The 20,353-nt window shown below is 42.7% G+C and overlaps 1 protein-coding gene across 1 annotated transcript in view; it reads right to left on the bottom strand.

The window, feature by feature from the left end:
- Positions 1–20,353, bottom strand: part of ZNF831 (zinc finger protein 831) — a 78,557-nt gene that overhangs the window by 47,945 nt on the left and 10,259 nt on the right. The window contains exons 2-3 of the mRNA XM_075347759.1: positions 12,408–12,505; positions 11,933–12,051 (exon numbers count right to left, since the gene is read on the bottom strand). Coding sequence (XP_075203874.1) covers positions 11,933–12,051; positions 12,408–12,505 — 217 coding nt within the window. The remainder of the gene's footprint in view (positions 1–11,932; positions 12,052–12,407; positions 12,506–20,353) is intronic.

The following is a 20,353-nucleotide window of genomic DNA, read 5'->3' as shown; positions in this document are numbered from 1 at the left end:
GTATAGATCTGTTTTATGTCACTTTTAAGTTCAGCCATCTCTTCTTTTATGGTCTGCGTGAATTCCTTAGGCTATGTGCACACACTGCGTTTTTTTGACGCTGCGTTTTTGTGCGTTTTTGGCCGCTAAAAACGCACAAAAACGCACCTGCGTCGAAAAAACGCGGCAAAAAAACGCACGCGTTTTGCCGCGATTTGGTGCGTTTTTTTGCTGCGTTTTTGCTCACTGCGTCCTTATGCGTTTTTTTATCAGTGAACAAAAAAAAAAAGGTCTGATGTCATTTCCTTCTTCAATGTGTTCTTCATTCTCCACTAGTGTATGCAGAAGAGCAGACAGCTGCAGAACTACAAGGCTCAGCATCCTCCATCCAATAGTGTATGCAGGAGAGCAGACAGCAGCTGTCGGACTACAAGGCTCAGCATCCTCCTTCCAGGACTGTATGCAGGATTTCTTTGCCCCCCCCAAACAAAAAAAATGACGTGGGCTTCGCCATATTTTTGTATGCTAGCCGGGTACAGCAGGCAGGTACGGGCTGCCCCCAACCCACAGCTGCCTATTTGTACCCGGCTGGGAACCAAAAATATAGAGAAGCCCTTTTTTTTTTAAATTATTTCATGAATTTCATGAAATAATTTAAAAAAAAATGACGTGGGCTTCGCCCAATTTTTGAGTCCAGCCGGGTACAACTAGGCAGCTGGGCATTAGAATCCACAGTGCAGGGTACCCATGCTTTCTGGGCACCCCCGCTGTGAATTGCAGTCCCGCAGCCACCCCAGAAAATGGCGCTTTCATAGAAGCGCCATCTTCTGGCGCTGTATCCAACTCTTCCAGCTGCCCTGAAGCCGGGTGGCTAGCTACGTAATAATGGAGTTAGGGCTAGCTGTATATTATCAGCTAGCCCTAAGCCCGAAATTCATGGTGTCACGCCAATATTAGACATGGCCACCATGAATTTCTAGTAAAGATAAAAAAAAAACACAACACACAGAAAAATATTTTTATTAGAAATAAAACACAACACAATTAGTGACTCCATCTTTATTGAAATAAACCCCCCTCCGCAGTAATCCCAGGTCAGGGTCCCGCGCCGTCCAATCCGGATCCAATATCATCTGATCGGTTTGCTGGAAGGCAAAGCGATCAGATGATGTGTCAGGATCAAGTGCCTGAATCCCATCACACATCAGCTGATTGTATAAAAGCCGATTATACAATCAGCTGAAGCATCGGTGCAAAAAAAATAAAATAAAAAAAATAATACTCACTTATGTGCTGATTACCGGCAGCTCCTGCAGCGATGGGGCGGGAGTCTGATCCCGTCCGATCGCTGCAGCAGCTGCCGGTAATCAGGGATGAAGTCTCCTGACGCATCCGCTGATACTGGCCGGGCGCCCGCATCACCGCGATACTTACGATCACCTGATGCGTCAGGTGACTGCATCAGGTGATCCATCGCCAGGTCCTGCATCCTGCAGGCATACGCACCCGGGGAGACTGCACACAGCCAGAGCGGCGGGACCGGGAGGAGATGGGAGCGGGCATGGCACCGGGAGTCTGCAGACAGGTGAGTATAACTTTTTTTTTTTTTCTATTGTTAACTTTTGTTTTCGCAGCCGCTTCCACCTCCCGCCCAGACATGGCGCCGCACGGCAGCAGACATGCACAGGACGGGAGATGGAAGCGACGGTGACGGTATCGGGAGGATTCATGCTTCTGTAGTATATACTGACAGAAGGAATCCTCTTCCTGTACACGTCACTTTACTACCCACCTCCTGCGTTTATAGCTGCGTTTTTGGTCTTAGAAACGCACCAAAACGCACCAAAACGCAGCTATTTGCGTTTTTCATTGCGTCTTTCAACATCCCATTGAACTCAATGGATGAAAAGCGCAGTGAAAAACGCGGGAATAATTGACATGCTGCGCTTTTGTGGTCACCACAAAAACGCAGCTGAAAAAAAACGCTGTGTGGGGACAGCAAAAATGAAAACTCATAGACTTTGCTGGGGAAGCAAAGTCATGCAGTTTTGAGGCCAAAAACGCACCCGAAAAACGCGCAAAAACGCCGAGAAAAACGCACTGTGTGCACATAGCCTAAAATAGGTTTCTGATGCAGTTTGCTGTAGGAAGGGCTTTGATATGTTCCATGAGATTGGCATTTCCGCTTAGTGTCTCTTCTGTCTGACAGTGTGAAGTTGGTGGTTGGTGCTTGTCTGGATTTTTGTGCTGACATCTCTTGGGTGTGTTGTTTTTTAGATTTATCCCCTTCCTGGTTCTTCTTTGGAGTTTTCAGGGTTTTGTTTGGCTCGTCAAATTGTAATTTGTAGTTTTTCCCCATTTTCTAGACCTGGTCTTAATAGAACTTAGCTGGGAGAAAGTAGGTTGGGTTAACGCATTTGGAGTAAGCTTGTCCTCTTTTTTTTTTTTTTTTTCCTTTCCCCTTTTTACTTTCTATATCTCAGCTGCTGCAGCTCTTTTCTTATCTTGACCACTAGATGTCACTGTTCACCACTGTTGCACATTGTTCTTGCACCTTATACTGGAGCTTCTGTTTGTTGTATGCTTAGAATCGTCAGCTCTAGCTGTACTTTTTATATATCAATGTATAACCTAGAGGGGTTTTATGTCCAGCCACTTACGTTTTGCTGCATTAACATGGGGTGAGCAGCAACTGCGATCCAGCAACAGGCAGCTGCCAAGGTTTTTGAATGGATTCATGGTATCTTAAGGGTGCTGAATTAAAAAAATCCTATTACGCTTATTGAATTTGTTCTAGTTTTTGAGATAATGGACATCCATGAAAACAATTCATCCCACAATGCGACTTGTGTGTGATAACAAATGCATTAGCTTTTGCTCTGTCTTTTGACTCTTTAACAGTGTGTCAGATAATTAAATATCCTGTATACTTATTTTATATTTCAATTTGTAAGCCTAAAATGCTATAAAAGCAACTTTTGAAGCCAGAATACTGTGAATTTTCTGAGGAAAGAAGTCGGCTACAGTAAATGTTTGTCAACTCAGTCTTGGTTTATACCCCAAAAGTATATCTGTAGGGACACCTTTCTCGCCTCCTTCCCAGGATGTTGCCATATCCTGGGAAGGAGGCAAGAAAGGTGTCCCTACCGATACCCTGATACAGACATTAACCCCTGATGGTCCAGTGACCTGCAAAACAACCATAACACCTACCTGTGGGACCCCTTACACAATATATTGGATAAACAGTTTTTCTCTCATTTTTTACACCCCAAGAATCTGATTTTCTAAACTAAGGAGCGACTGGACATGAGAAAGGCCCTGTGAGGCCGAAACATCTTTACCTACAGTGCAGACCAAAAGTTTGGACACACCTTCTCATTCAAAGGGTTTTCTTTATTCATGACTCTAAAACTTGTAGATTCACATTGAAGACATCAAAACTATGAATTAAAACATGTGGAATGAAATACTTAAAAAAGTGTGAAATTACTGAAAATATGTCTTATATTCTAGGTTCTTCGAAGTAGCCACCTTATGCTTTGATTACTGCTTTGCACACTCTTGGCATTCTCTTGATGAGCTTCAAGAGGTAGTCACCGGAAATGGTTTTCCAACAGTCTTGAAGGAGTTCCCAGAAATGCTTAGCACTTGTTGGCCCTTTTGCTTTCACTCTGCGGTCCAGCTCACCTCAAACCATCTCGATTGGGTTCAGGTCTGGTGACTGTGGAGGCCAGGTCATCTGGCGTAGCATCCCATCACTCTACTTCTTAGTCAAATAGCCCTTACACAGCCTGGAGTTGTGTTTGGGGTCATTGTCCTGTTGAAAAATAAATGATGGTCCAACTAAACGCAAACCGGATGGAATAGTATGCCGCTGCAAGATGCTGTGGTAGCCATGCTGGTTCAGTATGCCTTCAATTTTGAATAAATCCCCAACAGTGTCACCATCAAACCACCCCCACACCATCACACCTCCTCCTCCATGCTTCACGGTGGGAACCAGGCATGTAGAGTCCATCCATTCACCTTTTCTACAAAGACACGGTGGTTGGATCCAAAGATTTCAAATTTGGACTCATCAGACCAAAGCACAGATTTCCACTGGTCTAACATCCATTCCTTGTGTCCTTTAGCTCAAACAAGTCTCTTCTGCTTGTTGCCTGTCCTTAGCAGTGATTTCTTAGCAGCTATTTTACCATAAAGGCCTGCTGCACAAAGTCTCCTCTTAATAGTTGTTCTAGAGATGAGAAGGTGTGTCCAATCATTTGGTCTGTACTGTATATTAGTCGCCAGAATAAACTCAGACTATTTTTTGCAAAAACCTTAAATCTGTCTTGTTGATTTAGTGGGGAGAGTGCAGTGTTTTTTTATATAGATATTTCCTCTTACAGGGTTAGTAATGGGGGATTTCATAGACCCCTCTCCACTACCAACATCAGGCTTGACATCAGCTTTGAGTTTTTGACAAATCACAACTGTCATTATCCCTTATATTGCCCCGATTGCCACCGCACCAGGGCACTTGGGATGAGCTGGGTAAAGTGCCGGAATTGGTGCATCTAATGGATACAACAATTCTGGGGAGGCTGCGGCCTTTTATTTTTAGGCTGGAGGGCCCAATAACCATGGACCTCCCCAGCCTACGAATACCAGCCCCCAGCTGTCCACTGAACCGCATGCAGTTTTTTCAATTATTTATTTAAATAATAATAAAAAAGCCGCATGGGGTCCCTGGTATTTTGATTCACAGCCAAGATAACATGCACAGCTGGGGGCTGCAGCCTGTAGCCATCTGCTTTATCTGTGCTGGGTGTCATAATATGGGGGACTCAACACCATTTTTTTCCAGTTATTTTTTTATTTTTACACTCTACAACCAATCACAGACGTTGGCACACTTGCAGTCTGACTGCAACCAATCACATGTGCTGTAAGAGAAGGTGAGCAGGGGAAGCAGTGAATATGCATGAGAGTTAATGAGTGGACCCGGAAACAGTTTGACAGCCACGCGGAGACTTGGTAAGTATAAGTCTCCTGTTTTAACCTCTATTTTCTTCCTTTTAACTTTTTTTATTTTTATCTGGGTGGCCAAACCTGAACCGTAATATGGACTTCCTTGAGATCTCTGTGTTCAGGGTCCGTGCACGGACACTAGGTGTCTGGTATGGAGCCTGAACTTTACAGTTTGGGTTTGCCCATCACTTGTTTTGAGTACTTTGAAGGGTGCAGTTTTTAGAATGGTGTCACTTTTGGGTATTTTCTGTCACTTAGGCCAGTCAAAGTCACTTCAAATGTGATGTAATCACTAAAAATATAGCGTTTCTAATGTTGGAAAAATTAGAGAAATTGCTGATAGTTTTTAAACCCATCTAACTTCCTAAGAAAAATATGTTTCAAAAATGGTATTGATGTGAATTAGACAAGTGGGAAATGTTATTTATTAACTATTTTGTGTGGCATAGCTCTCTGGTTTAAAGGCATAAAAATTTAAATTTTGAAAACTACAAAATTTTAAAACTTTTCACCAAAATTCCGATATCCTAATGTTACCACTAACAGAAAGTACAATGTGTCACAAAATAACATTATCAGAATCACTGGGATCTGTTGAAGTGTTCAAGAGTTATTATTACATAAAGTGACACTGGTCATAATTGTAAAATTTGGCCTTGTCAGAAAGGTGAAAATAGGCTTCGGCAGTAAAGCTGGGTTCACACTAAGCGACAGCGACAACGACGTCGCTGTTACGTCACCATTTTCTGTGACGTAACAGCGACCTTGTAAGTCGCTGTTATGATCGCTGCTTAGCTGTCAAACACAGCAACGCAGCAGCGATCATAACGTCGCTGTGCTACATGTGCAGAGAGCAGGGAGCCGCGCTTAGCGCTGGCTCCTTGCTCTCCTAGGTACAGTACACATCGGGTTAATTAACCCGATGTGTACTGCAGCTACATGTCACAGTGCAGAGAGCAGGGAGCCGCGCACACTGCTTAGCGCTGGCTCCTTGCTCTCCTTGCTACAGTATACATCGGGTTAATTACCCGATGTGTACTGCAGCCACATTTGCACAGAGCAAGGGCGGAGGCTGGTAACTAAGGTAAATATCGGGTAACCAGGGAAAGGTCTTCCCTTGGTTACCCAATGTTTACGCTGGTTACAGCTTACCGCAGCTGCCAGACGCCGGCTCCTGCTCCCTGCTCGCTTCATTTCGTCGCTCTCTCGCTGTCACACACAGCGATGTGTGTGTCACAGCGGGAGAGTGACGACCAAAAAATGAATCTGGACATTCAGCAACGACCGGCGACCTCACAGCAGGGGCCAGGTCGTTGCTAGATGTCACACACAGCGACAGCGACGGGACGTCGCTGCAACGTCACAGAAAATGGTGACGTAGCAGCGACGTCGTTGTCGCTGTGTGTGACACCAGCTTAAGGTTGATTCAGATCAAAATCAGTCATGTCTTTGAAAATGTTTTGTGTACACTTGGCCTGCAAAAAAAAAAAAAAACAACTTTGACTTAAGAATTGCCCCATGGACTATAAAGTCTACCTGTTTTGTGAAAAAAGGAGATATAACTTGGATGTGAAAAATGAACATCTGACCTAGGCTTTACATACGCAATTATTGAATTGGATGGGCACCTTTTAATGCTTCTTTCCCCATTCCATCAATATAAAAGGGGTTGTCTACTATTCGAACAACCCCTACTCAATCTATATGATTTTCTCCTATAAAATAATAACACCTATAATAACCACTGGCGCTGGCTCTCCCGGGGATCATGTGATATTATGACTCGCGATCTCTGCAGCCAATCTCCCTGCCTATGGACGAACGCTGTGGCTGGTTACTCTCTTCCTCCAGATGTCTGATTTGTTTGAAGGAACGGACAGTGTACCCACCAGTGTCTCGCCGTAAGGATCACGTGACATAACAATGACACATGAACCCCGGGAGAGCCAGTGCCAGTACCGCGGGAACAGAGGTGAGCAGAGCTGTTGTTATTTTACTGGGGAGAAACATATGAATTGAAAAGGAGTTGTCCAAGTAGTAGACAACCCATTGAACACTTAGGCGGGCTTTGCACGTTGCAACATCGGTAACAATGTGTTACCGATGCTGCAGCGATAGTCCCGCCCCCGTCGCACGTTCGATATCTAGTGAAAGGAGTTGTCCAAGTAGTAGACAACCCATTGAACACTTAGGCGGGCTTTGCACGTTGCAACATCGGTAACAATGTGTTACCGATGCTGCAGCGATAGTCCCGCCCCCGTCGCACGTTCGATATCTAGTGAAAGCTGCCGTAGCGATTATTATCGCTACGGCAGCTTTACACGCACATACCTGCCGTGCGACGTCCCTCTGGCCGGTGACCCGCCTCCTTCCTTAGGGGGCGGGTCGTGCGGCGTCACAGTGACGTCACACGGCAGGCGGCCAATTGAAGCGGAGGGGCGGAGATGAGCAGGATGTAAACATCCCGCCCACCTCCGTCCTTCTCATTGCAGCCGGCGGCAGGTAAGTTGAAGTTCCTCGCTCCTGCGGCTTCACACACAGCGATGTGTGCTGCCGCAGGAGCGAGGAACAACATCGTACCTGTCGCTGCACCGGCATTATGGAAATGTCGGAGGCTGCAGCGATGATACGATAACGACGCTTTTGCGCTCGTTCATCGTATCATCTAGGATTTACACACTACGACATCGCAAGTGACGCCGGATGTGCGTCACTTTCGATTTGACCCCACCGACATCGCACCTGCGATGTCGTAGTGTGCAAAGCCGCCCTAAGGCTCCAAATCATTAAGACTGGCATTATTGTATTCCATTTTTGATGGGAGCATTGGAGTAAGAGGAGCAAAATTTATTAAGAGTCGGCAAAATTATTAAGAGCTGTGTGCCTCCACCAGGTTGACGCACATTTCTGCCGTAATGTACCACAAGTAAGTGGGAAAAAATTAAGATGAATTTGTCAGGCACATTTTGCTACATCCTGTCTATCCTCTATCATTTCAAAAACTTTGTGGAGCAGGCAAGGACTGAAGCAAAAATGCCAAAAGCTGTAAAATGTTTGTTCCACTTTGAGTTGTACAAAATTATTGCGACATTTCAAACGTTTTTTTTTTCTACAGATTAAAGATGATTTGGGGTCTTAGAATGGAGACTCTTTATGAATAGCTTAAGGGTTTGGTCTTGAATATTTTAGAAAAGTTGTAGAGAACAAAAGACGTTGTGTTAGGGGTGGCAACGCCTGTGGAATTCATTGTGGGTAAAGGAAAAAACGAGCTTTACATCTGTAATTTCAATTTTCCATTCAAGTAATTCCATTCTCACAGTACGACAGATCATAAGACAGCAGGGAATCTGCCTCAGTGCCATGGGAAGATGTCTTCAATGGAAGAAACTTCAGGGTGATCTAAATGTTACCCAAAGGACTAAAAAGCCCTTTATGGCACTTTTTGATATTGGCTAAGAAAAGCTAATAAAAACCCTCTCATCCAATAAAACTGACTGTTAATCTCTTACATAATCTGAATCCTCCTGCTATCAATTTGCTGGTTTCCACAACAGAATGAAATTCCGCAGGTTCTTTCAACAATTTAAGGTCGTAAACAGGAGGCCTTGGGCATCTCTTACATCGACTGTTCATGTGGCTGTAATTTTGAGGGTCAATATGGTAAAAAGTTACATTTCTTAAAGCCAAAATCCTGCCACAACTAAATGTCCTTTGACTTGATTTACTGGGAACAGTCCAAATCTTATACATTTCAGTATAATATCAATATAGCAGCAAATGGGATGAAAGCAGTTCCAACAATGTAAAAAGTAGTCATGGGGCCCCTTAGCGCAAATTGGAGCAGATAAGATGAAGAAGTCTTTCTGCAGGTCAGGTTTCTTTAATAGGTTTCTCTTTTATTAGTAACCCCTCTTTATTTTCACTATTAGGACACATTGACATCATAAAGGAGGGCTCTTGTCTAATCTTCCTCTGAGGCAGAGCCGTCAACAAGCAGCAGGTCTCACTATTAACAACCTGATCTGTTCATTAAACAGTTTATATTTCGATACATACATAATACCAGATTTCCTCCGCAGTGGACATTGCAGAGAAAACGTGCAGCCAGCGAAACATTTTCCCTGGCAAAATCAAAAGTTGGCCGGGGAGCTTGAGAGACACACGGATCTCATTATATGTCTGTGATGAGATGACCTCTTTAAGTAAAAGCAGCTATTATACATCTATTGTATCCATCTCTGTCATTGACTGGAATACATTTTTAAATAAGTTGTTGGTTTCATAATAAAAAAGAATGAAGACAACTTTATGTATGCTTTGATAAAAAAAAGCAAATAGGCATCAATTATCACAAGAGTTGTTGCCCCAGGCGCCATGGAGGTGTAAAATATCATCCCCCCACACGTACACACAACCGTTGTGAAATGAGAACACTGAGAAACATAACTTCGTCTTAGAACAGTACAGTAAAGTACAATAAAGCAAGTTTTGTCATTTTAGGCTCTGCCTTTGCAGAGAGCAGCAGTTTATAGTAAACTCATTTCAACTGCTGCGATCTGCATAAGCAACAATGGGGATGACAGAAGCTAAGCAGCTAATGAGTAAAGGCAGTATTACATCATGCTCTTTACATGCTTCAATACTGCCTTCATTTATTACTAAGAGCTCCTTTTTTTTACAATTTTTAAAACCCAAACTAGCATTAGGGCTAGGGTTAGGTTTAGGGCTATGACTAGGGTTACTTTTTGGGTTGATGTCATTGTAAAGGGTAAGGCAAGGGCTATGGCTAAGGTTAGAGACAACGTTGAATTAATACAATTGTTGCATTAACAAAATGTATTAAAAAGTTAAAAAAAAATTAACAATGTAGAGCTTTATTTTTAAGATATTATGTCTAAATTCGTCAAGAAGCAGAAAAACTTAGAGGGTCAAAGGGCAAACTATAATTACTTCAGCACTTTCCTCAAAGTACAGTACATGTACTGTAACATTTGCCCTTGACCTCAGACTCAAGATGACTATCATGGACATACTAGGGCTAGTCACCAAGTCGGCAGGATCTCAACAACCCTGAAACCCTTTAACTCCTGTACAGGGATTGGAATTACACAAGGTCCAGGAGATCGCTGCCTATGGAAGGCTGTAATTTAGGAAAGAGTGGGCATCAGGCAGGGTCCAAACCAGGAGGCACAAAAGGGACAAAACCGGCAGGCATGAGCGTAGTCAGGAAATCAGGCAGAATTAAAAACCGGAGATGGCAACGAAGTACAAAAACGGCAGGCAGGAGAGTAGTCAATGCGTAGGCAGAGGTTAAAACACAGGGATCAATAGTCAGAACAGAACAGGAACCAGACACTAGCAGGAATACAAAACTATCTCTGGCAGTGACTAGCAGACAAGAGGGGGATTAGAAGGGTGTGGTGTCTTCCCATTGGCTGTAGATGAATGGTGGTAGCTTCAGATGGAAGACACACACCACATACAGTCAGCCAGTGGCACAGCAGGTCCCCAGGGAAACCCAGCTTAGTGGATGAGAGGAGCCTTCGCCCATCAGAGCCATTGGCACAAACTTCTTTCCTATCACCAGCACAATCCATGGTGGGAATACGGCGGCACCTGGTGACTGAAGCAGAAGTCGCAGGAACGGACTGCGGTGAGGACGTGACATGTAATTGTTTGAAGAATGGTTCAATACTGAACAGGTAAAATAAATAGATAGAACAGCAGGATGGCTCAGTGGCTAACACCAGTGCATTATAGCATTGGGTCCTGGGTTTAAATCTAACCAGAGTCCACATCCGCACCGAGATAATATGTTCTCTGTCTACCTGTGCGGAATCTCTGGCACTCCAGTAACACACTCATAAGCCCATTGTACCAACTGGACAACCCTTGCTTAATTTCAACATGTAATTTTACGATCAGCCGTAATGAAAAAGTATCCGTCTTCATCTTCATACTTGAACTTTCATTACAGTAAAGTTGATCACCTCCCTGCCCTGCTCTTGTTCCATTTCCTACTTGCACCATAAAACAATGTTATAGAGCAACGTCCGTTTAAGTGTCTGAGCTATCAGTTACATTTTTGAGGGACAAAAAGCTTACATCAAAGATCCTCAAATTTTGCAGATCATGAACCTGTTTAATTCCGGGAAGATATGGCTTTTATCTAGGAGTAATAGAGAACCTGTTCATGTTGCCCAAAATGCAGACAGCATGAATCAGATCCTGGCCTCATAATTGCAGCCAGGTATGTGTCTCTGCAAAACACACCGGCGTTTCGGAGAAAATATCCTTTAAAAATCTGTCTATGGACTATAGCCGGAGGAAAGACTAGTCCACTGCTAAAAGTGCGAGATTTTTAAAGTATGTATAAGTTCTCTAAACTGCCACAATGTTTCAGAGACATATATATCTGGCTGCAATTGTGCAGCCAGGTTCTGATTCATGCTGTCCGCAGTTTGGGCAACATGAATCAGATGATACGTTCCCCTTTTCTGCAAGTAATACAGTTTTGAACCTAACACCAAAGTCAAGTAATGTTATGACAATCCTGGTGTCACCAGTGTGCAATTGTCTCTTTAGTCGCCTAACTGGAGAGCCACATGTGGATCACTCTTGGGCACCATGCATCCTTTCGGGTTTCTGGGTTTTGGATATGCTCTGAGCAGTTGGCACCAGCCCACAGGTTGTTGTAACCCAACAACCAATATGCACAGAAAAAGAAAAAATGATGGCAGCACAGTAAATGCTCAATGTAAAAAGTGCAAAAGAATGTTGGCCTATCTAAATGAAAATACAACATTTTTTGTTCTGTGCGTTGAAAATTTACTGGAGTACTAGCTACATTATTTTTTCACATTTTTTGATAGATACATATGAGTTTGATTTCTGAGATAACATACTAAGAGACCCTAAATTAAGGTTTATTCATTACCTGACTCCAGAGTTGAAGGACAATTGATTTTCTTATGCTGTTGGTCTTGAACAAGTGCTCCTGGAGTCCTGTGCTTCGATATTTTTCCATGGGAACGTCCATGGGAACCATCCTTGCTCCTGCATTAGATAACAGCAGATATCACCTACCAAATTCAGTGGCACAGTCCAATGTAATTTTTATAAATTACTCATTGTTCCAACAGATACTCTATGCCGCCAAATCATATACCGTAACTAAAGAGAAACACTAATAGGAAATAGGTTACATTACGCTTCTCCTGCAGATAATTTTCTGTACCAGACATGAGATAGGAGACAGGAAACTAAAATATGACAAAATTATTCATGGATTGTCTCTATTGCCAACAATATGCAGACATGAGACATAACCCTAGGCAGCTTAATATTGGCGCCCATAGTCATGGTTGACATCAACAGACTTACAAAAGAAGAGAAATAGAGATGAAGCAAACCTTTTTACATGTCTAGACTTCATAGCTGTGCCCTTCTTACTGGACCTCTTGACTAATGGATGGTAATTGTTATTGCCAGTTCTTTCTTTCAAACAGTCCTGGAAAGGAGAATAACAATTTAAGAAAGGATGCAAATACAGAGTTATTTCCATGAAACTTACACCGACTAACTATTAGATGTTCCACCTTTATACATCTTTTGCCATTAGTGGGCTCTGGGGATCATGATATTTCTCTAAGTACGTAAATGGAAAATTGTAATGGTAGACTCAGAAATCGAAAGATCTTCATGTGAGAGAATAAAGGGTCATGGAGCTCAGATTGTGGGGCTTCACAAGCAACATCCCATCATTGATAATATCTTCCAATGTCTCAAGGAGATATCAAAAGACATGTTAGCTCTTTAAATACAAATGATGTAATCGCTTGCAATTGGTAAAGAATGATAAATGGCAACCTTTTAGAGAATGACGATAGGTGTAGAACAAAAAGAAAGGGTTAAACGCTGCCCTGCCGTTGAAGAAAATCTAAGACCAAATGGATAGGAATTGTGATCCTTATTCGTCTACGCATTTCAGAGATTATTCAATGTGATTTTTGGTCCTGAAGGAGAATAGTCTCTGAAACGCGTAGACAAATAACGATCATTATTCCTATCCATTCGGTCTTGGATTTTTTTCAACGGCAGCGCAGCGTTTAACCCTTTCTTTAATCTGCACCTATCATCTTCCACATGGTAGCTGCAGAAGCTGTTGGTACACGTTTTAACAGTGGTTGTGACTTTCACAACTACTACAGCTGAGCCTTCCTGATCCCTTCATATCCACTACTCTACTCAGGTAAGACCCTATCTGCGCTTTTTGTCTCCCTCAGTTGGTTTTTAACCTTTTAGAGAAGGCAATAATGCTCAAAAAGAGTTGAAGGAAAGGAACGGGGAAGAGGACAACTATGAACAAGATGGATAGATAAAACAATCTATTTTATGAATACACTTCTAAAGAGAAGCTTGAAATCAAAAAAGACAACAAGGCATTCTTTTTTAGAAATCTCTTCTACAGAATTCTGAGATACTAGAGAGGGGTATCCTCATGTAGGTCCCTTATTTAACAGTTAACAGTTAGATGTCAGAGCAGCTACAAAGAGCATCTAACGGATCGATTTATTAAAAGAAGCACTGTGTAATACTTTGTTTTCCCTCTAGTGGCGCTGGAGTTGACCACTTTAGCAAACGCTCTAATCTGCTCATGCTTGAGGGAAAATTCTTTCCAAAAGAGTCTGTCTGAAGTGTAAGACTGGGTCAATTATTATCACCTTTGAAGTCACGGCAAGAAATAATGTCAAAATAAATTTGTCCTTGTATTTGAGGTTAGATTTCCCAGAGTTTGAAGCAAAAGGTTATTTTTTTAGAGACTTATCTTAACGTTACCAAAACCATGCAAATTATATGATGTCATAGATAAATTGAAAAGTATGTATAATTGGATTTAAGGGAATTTCACCACACAGTAAATTAATGGTTAAACCATCTGTACTTCGTTAAAGATTTTTTGTAGCTCAGAAAAGATGAGAAAATGTGCTAGTTCTATGTGCTGCCCCGGCGCAGAATGGGGTGCTTGGATCCAAGGTGATTGTGGCTCGAGGGGTCCAGACCCGGGCTCGGCTAACACTCCGATCCTTGAAAGGGGATATTTACAGGGGAGAAGTTTGTGACACCACCTGCGGGTTGTGGCAATGGGAGTACCGCCGCAGCTGGAAGGAGTACCGGGGTAGATGGTGTGCGGCAGCAAGGCGTCCGTCCCTCCGCAGGTAGGAAAGGCCCCGGCCTCTGGGGATTTTTGGTGGGATGTTTGGGAGCGCAGGGTGCAGGGGAACAGAGTACTCACTGTGGGTAGTTGTAGTGCAGGATGAGGATTATAAACAGACACTCACATTGAGATAAACCAAAGTCTCTGTGCATCCAGTCACTACAGGGGAGCCCGTCCAGGTGTCCCCTCCCACCGGTGTCACTTGATAGTCCGGACCTTGCCTCCGTGCACAATTTTAGTTGTCTGTTGTGGCCCCTTGGCATGAAGCTGTTGGGGCCCCGCTACCTGTGTGTAGGGCAGCTGTGCTCTTGATGGCTGGCACTTGGGATTTCAATTGGGCTAATCTTCATGGAGAACCCCATTCCCCGCGTTGTGCTGATGCCTTCAATCTCTGAGCCCTTCAGTTCACGAAGATACTCTCCCTCCCAGGTTAATTATCAGGACGGATAAACCTGCTCCCGACCTAGGGTCCTGTACCCATCGTGCTCGGTACCGGTGAGTTCTTTTGGGATTCTGATGTCGACAGTCCTCCTAGACTATGTCCGTCGCACCCTTTCCAATGTCACTGCCACCGGTCCCCGACCCCTGTGGTCCCGGACCACCATCTGTGACCCAACCTTGTTCTCGCTCCCTGGGAGCTACTACTCCCCGCTCCTTACTCTTTGAGGGCTACTCTCAACTCTCCTCTCACTTTGAGAGCTGACTCTAAACTTCCTTCCTTCCTCCCACTAGTCTGCCTGACCCCTAGGTGGGTGGCCCTACTCCAGCTTGACCATCCCACTGGTGTGTCTGACAGGTTTGATATGAGGTGTGGTTGGGATTTGTAGTGCTGATGGGGTGACACCGGTTATTGGGAACCTGGAACCATGGGGGGTAGGCCCTGCACCCTGGGGAAGGATTGCAGTACCCTGTGGCACCCTGATACTTTCAGGTGCGCCACATCTACATAAAGTCCACAAGAAATGTATAGGACTTTCAGCTCACCGACTGCTGTGATGTTTCCTTCTCGTTCGCTGGACTGCGCACGGTAAGGTGAGGTAGCCAATTTGACAGAAATTCAAAAAAGAAAAGATCTAGCACGGTCCTCCGAGGTATATTAACAAATTCTTTCTTTATTTGTATATTTAAAATCAGGAGACATACAGCTTTAGTATATCAAGCGTCTCAAAACAAAGTGCTGTCGAAACACGCTGTTTTTGAGACGTTTGATATGCTAAAGCTGTATGTCTCCTGATTTTATATATACAAATAAAGAAAGAATTTGATAATATACTTTGGAGGACCGCGCTGGATCTTTCCTTTTCTAGATCTACATAAACACTCATGTACCCTGATCTTATAGGGGTTTTCCATTTTTTTTTGCACTCATGGAAAATCACAAAATCAGATAGTCCTCACCCTCCCCGGGTGCAATTGTTGTCCAACACAGCTCCCGTCTCTGTGTTTTTGCAGTTTTAGACCTGGAGAAGGCAAGCACTATCTGATTTTGTTATTTTACTTACGTGCTATTGTTTGGGGACCACTTTTTTATAAGTGGAAACTCCATTTAGGCTTATTAACAGTGTTCAAAAAGTTTGTCTCTTGACTTGCTTGTTATCAAATGTCTATCAGTAAGTTGGGGTATTTATTACTTTTATGTGCCTGCTCTATAAATACTTTATATACAGTGCCTTGAAAAATAATTCATACCCCCATGAACTTTTCCACATTTTTTTTTCTTACACCCACAAACTTAAATGTATTTTATTTTGATTGTATAAGGAAGTGTAACTAAATAGCAAGTATTGGTGAAGTGTAAAGGAAATGAGATATGTTTTATTTATTTATTTTTTTTAAATATTCTAAAAGTAGAAATAGGAAAATTGTGCATTTGTATTCAATACTCCTGAATCATTACCATAGGACCACCTTTCACTGCAATTATTGCTGCAAGTCTTTTGGGGGATGTCTCTACCAGTTTTGCACATCTAGAGGCTGAGACTTTTACCCATTCTTCTTCGCAAACTAGCTCTAGGTCAGTGAGATTGGATGGAGAACATCTGTGAACAGCAGTTTTCAAGATTCTCAATGGGATTTAGGCCTGGACTGTGGCTAGCCCATTGACACACATGAATATGCTTTGATCTAAACCAGGGGTGGGGAAACTTTTTCTGCCACGGTCCATTTGGAGATTTCTACCATCATTTGGTCATCACACAAAATTATCAACTTGAAAATTACCCTGCTATATTTGCTCAAATTACTTAACTCACCCCTACTGTGGTGGCTGGAGCTGTTTCTCTTTGGTGTGGCTGTGATGTTCGGTGATATTGATCATGTTGCTACTCACAACTGCTTTTCCAGGCTTGCATCTGTCCTGGAGCGTAGTCAACTCTTTGTGATAATAACATTTGTAAAGCATATATATCACATAGGAGATGCTGAGACTGCTGTTTATACATCACTGGAGACATGGTGCTGCGGTATATACGGTACATCAAAGGAGACTCTGGGCAATATACATCACAGGAAATGCCTGGGCAATTATATAACTGGGTAGGGCTAAGGCGCATAGACATCACTCCTAAGGCTGGAGCATGCACATAACTGGGAGCCTGGGGGGAATAGATATCACTGGGGAGTACTGGAGGGCATAGACATCACAGGGAAAGGCTGGGGGTTATAGACATCACTGCAGATGTTAGAGCATATATATCACTGGGAAGGCAGGTGGTATTGACATCACTGGGTGCATATCCATCACTGGAGAGGCTGGAGGGCATAGACATCACTGAGGGGAAAACACATCACTGGGGGCATAGACATCACTGGGGGAATAGACATGACTGGGGGGCATACACATCACTGAGGGGAATATACAGCACTGGGGGGCATAAACATCTGAAGAGCATATACAGCACTGTGGGGAATATACATTACTGAGAGGAATATACAGCACTTGGGGGCATATACAGCACTGGGGGCATATACATCACTGAGGGCCATTTACAGTACTGGGGTACATACACATCACTAGGGGGCATATGCAGCATGGGGGACCATACATCACTGGGGGAATATACAGCACCGGGGGGGCATATAGAAACCGGGGTCATATACAGCACAGGGAAGCCTGAGGCTGCCACTCATCTCTTCTTTGGTTGAACAGGAGCACATTGCACACTAACTCTGCCCACAAATTACATGCAGCATTAGGACGTAATCATTCAATGCGTGTGCATTCAGCATTCAGTAGTGAAAGCTGCATGTGCGAGCTCGCAGGGTTCTTTATGGTTTAAAGGGCCAAAAGCCAAGAGTGCTGCGGTCTCTGGTAATCTGCACAGGTCACAGAGAAAAGGTCATTGTATCATGCATACGCACCACGGGACAGAGGTTCCACACCCCTGATCTCAACCTTTCTATTGTAGCTCTGGCAATATGTTTAGGATTGTTGTCCTGCTGAAAGCTGAACATACGCCCCAGTCTGAAGGTTTTTGTAGCCTTTAACAAGTTTTTCTCCAGGATTTCTTTGTATTTAACACCATCCATCTTCCCATCAACTTTGACCAACTTCCTTGTCCCTGCTGAAGAAAAGCTTTCCCATATGATGCTGCCACCACCATGTTTTACGGTGGGTATCGTGTTTTCAGAGTAATGTGCACTGTTAGTTTTCCACCACAAATAACATTTTCCATTTAGCTCAAATAGTTTCACTTTGGTCTCATCTGACCAGAGCACCTTCTTCCACATGCTGACTGTGTGCCCTACGTGGCCTTTTGCAAACTGCAAACAAGACTTCTCATGGCTTTCTTTCAAAAATGGCTTTCTTATTGCTACTCTTCCATAAAGGCGAGATGTGTGGGGTATAACACTAATAGTATTCCTGTGGACAGATTCACCCATATGACCTGTGATTCTCTGCAGCTTTTCCGGAGTGGCCATGGGCTTCTTGGCTGCTTCTCAACATCAGTTGAGTCAAACAGCCATGTCTTGGTAAATTTGAAGTTGTGCCATACATTTTTTGGATAATGGATTGAATAGTGCTCTGTGGAGTGTTCCAAGTTATGGGTGTTTTTTTAAATTTAACCCTGATTTACTGCAGTGCACAACTTTATCCCTGACCTGTCTTATGTGTTCCTTGGTTTTCACAATGCTGTTTGATGCCTAATGTTCCGAAACAAACCTCTAAGGCTTTCACAGAGCAGCTGTAGTTATACTGAGAATCAGTTACTCACAGGTGGACTCAGTTTACTAATTAAGTGACTTCTGGAAGCAATTGGTCACTCTGGATTTTATTTAGGGGTATAAGACTACAGGGGGCTGAACACAAATGCACGTCACAATTTTCAGATTACAATTTTTAAAATATTTAGAGAACAATGTATCATTTCTTTTAAACTTCACAAATACTTGCTACTTAGTGTTGATATATCACATAAAATACATTTGTTTGTGGATGTAATGAAAAAAATGTCAAAGTTCACAGGATATGAATACTTGTTCAAGGCACTGTATTTTAGACCTTAAACAAAGTACATAAATTTAGAACAGTCCCTCACAGGTGAAGGAACAGCATCTTTGTTTCTTAACAAAGTAGTCAGGATTCTTGCTATCACATCAATATCATCCAAACTAATAAAGTACTACATAGAAAAAAATGATAGGGAAAAAAAAACTCCTGAAGCTTAATATAAGTCCTACAAAAATTATGGAGTTATTATAAGTATACCAGCTACAGTGGTATGCAAAGATTTGGGCACGCCTGATCAAAATTACTGTTATTGTGAGCAGTTAAGCAAGTTGAAGATGAACTGATCTCTAAAAGGCATAAAGTTAAAGATGACACAATTCCTTTGTATTTTAGGCAAAAAAAAAAATAATCTTTTACATTTTAAAATTAACAAAAAAATGTTTGGGCACCCTGCATGGTTATAACATAGTAGCACCCTCTTTGGCAAGTTATCACAGCTTGTAAACGCTTTTTGTGGCAGCCAACAATCTTTCAATTCTTGTTAGAGGGATTTTCCCCATTCTTCTTGGGGAAACGTCTTCCAGTTCTGTGAGATTCTTGGCTCGTCTTGCATGCACTGCTCTTTTGTGGTCTAGCCACAGATTTTCAATGATGTTCAGATCAGGGACTGTAAGGGCCATTGTTAAACCTTCAGCTTGTGCCTTTTCAGGTAGTCTATTGTGGATTTTGATGTTTGTTTAGGATCATTATCCATTTGTAGAAGCCATCCTCTTTTCAACTTCAGCTGTTTTACAGATGGTGTTATGTTTGCATCAAGAATTTGTTGAAATTTAATTGAATCCTTTCTTCCCTCTACACGTGAAATGTTCCCCATACCATTGGGTGCAACACAACCCCAAAGCATGATTGTTCTATTATAACCTCAGAATTCCATAGGACTTGTTTGCAAACTGCATCAGGCTTGTTTAGATGTTATTTTGCATACTTCTGATGCTGAATTTTATGGTGAGGGCGCAGGACAAGTTTTCTTCGGATGATTCTTCGATGAAGGCCATATTTGTGCATGTTTCTCTGAATAGTAGAATAATGGACCACAACTCCAGAGTCTGATAAATCTTTCTGAAGGTCTTTTGCAGTCACACGGGTGTTTTGAATTGCCTCTCTAGCAACCCTGAGAGCAGCTCTCACAGATATTTTGCTTGGTCTTCCAGAATTATCTTGACCTTCACTGTACCTGTTAACTACTATTTCTTATTTATATTTCAAAACTGACGAAAGGGCACCTTGAAAACACTTTGCCATCTTCTTGTAGCCTTCTTCTGCTTTGTGGCCCACCACCATTTTCATTTTCAGGGTGCTACACAGCTGCTTAGAAGAACCCATGGCTGCTGTTTTTGGCACAAGGTTAGAGGAGGGTGGGTTTATAAAGCTGTGAAATTTGCATCACCTAGCTTTTCGTAATGATGAGCGTGAACAAGCCATAATTCTAACAGAGTAATTATTAAGATCTAAATCCATGGTCAAGGCTATCTAAGCACACATATCTCCAAGGGTGCCCAAACATTTGCGTCAGCCCATTTTCTTTTTGTAATTTTTAAAAAGTAAGATTTTTTTTTTTTGCCTAAAATACAAAGAAAATGTGTCATCTTTTACTTTGTACCTTTTTAGATATCATTTCATCTTCAACTTGC

This window comes from Anomaloglossus baeobatrachus, chromosome 5 (assembly GCF_048569485.1).
Source record: "Anomaloglossus baeobatrachus isolate aAnoBae1 chromosome 5, aAnoBae1.hap1, whole genome shotgun sequence".
Taxonomy (NCBI): domain Eukaryota; kingdom Metazoa; phylum Chordata; class Amphibia; order Anura; family Aromobatidae; genus Anomaloglossus; species Anomaloglossus baeobatrachus.
Note: the sequence above shows the minus strand (reverse complement) of the source record. Positions and strands in the feature narration are given on the sequence as shown.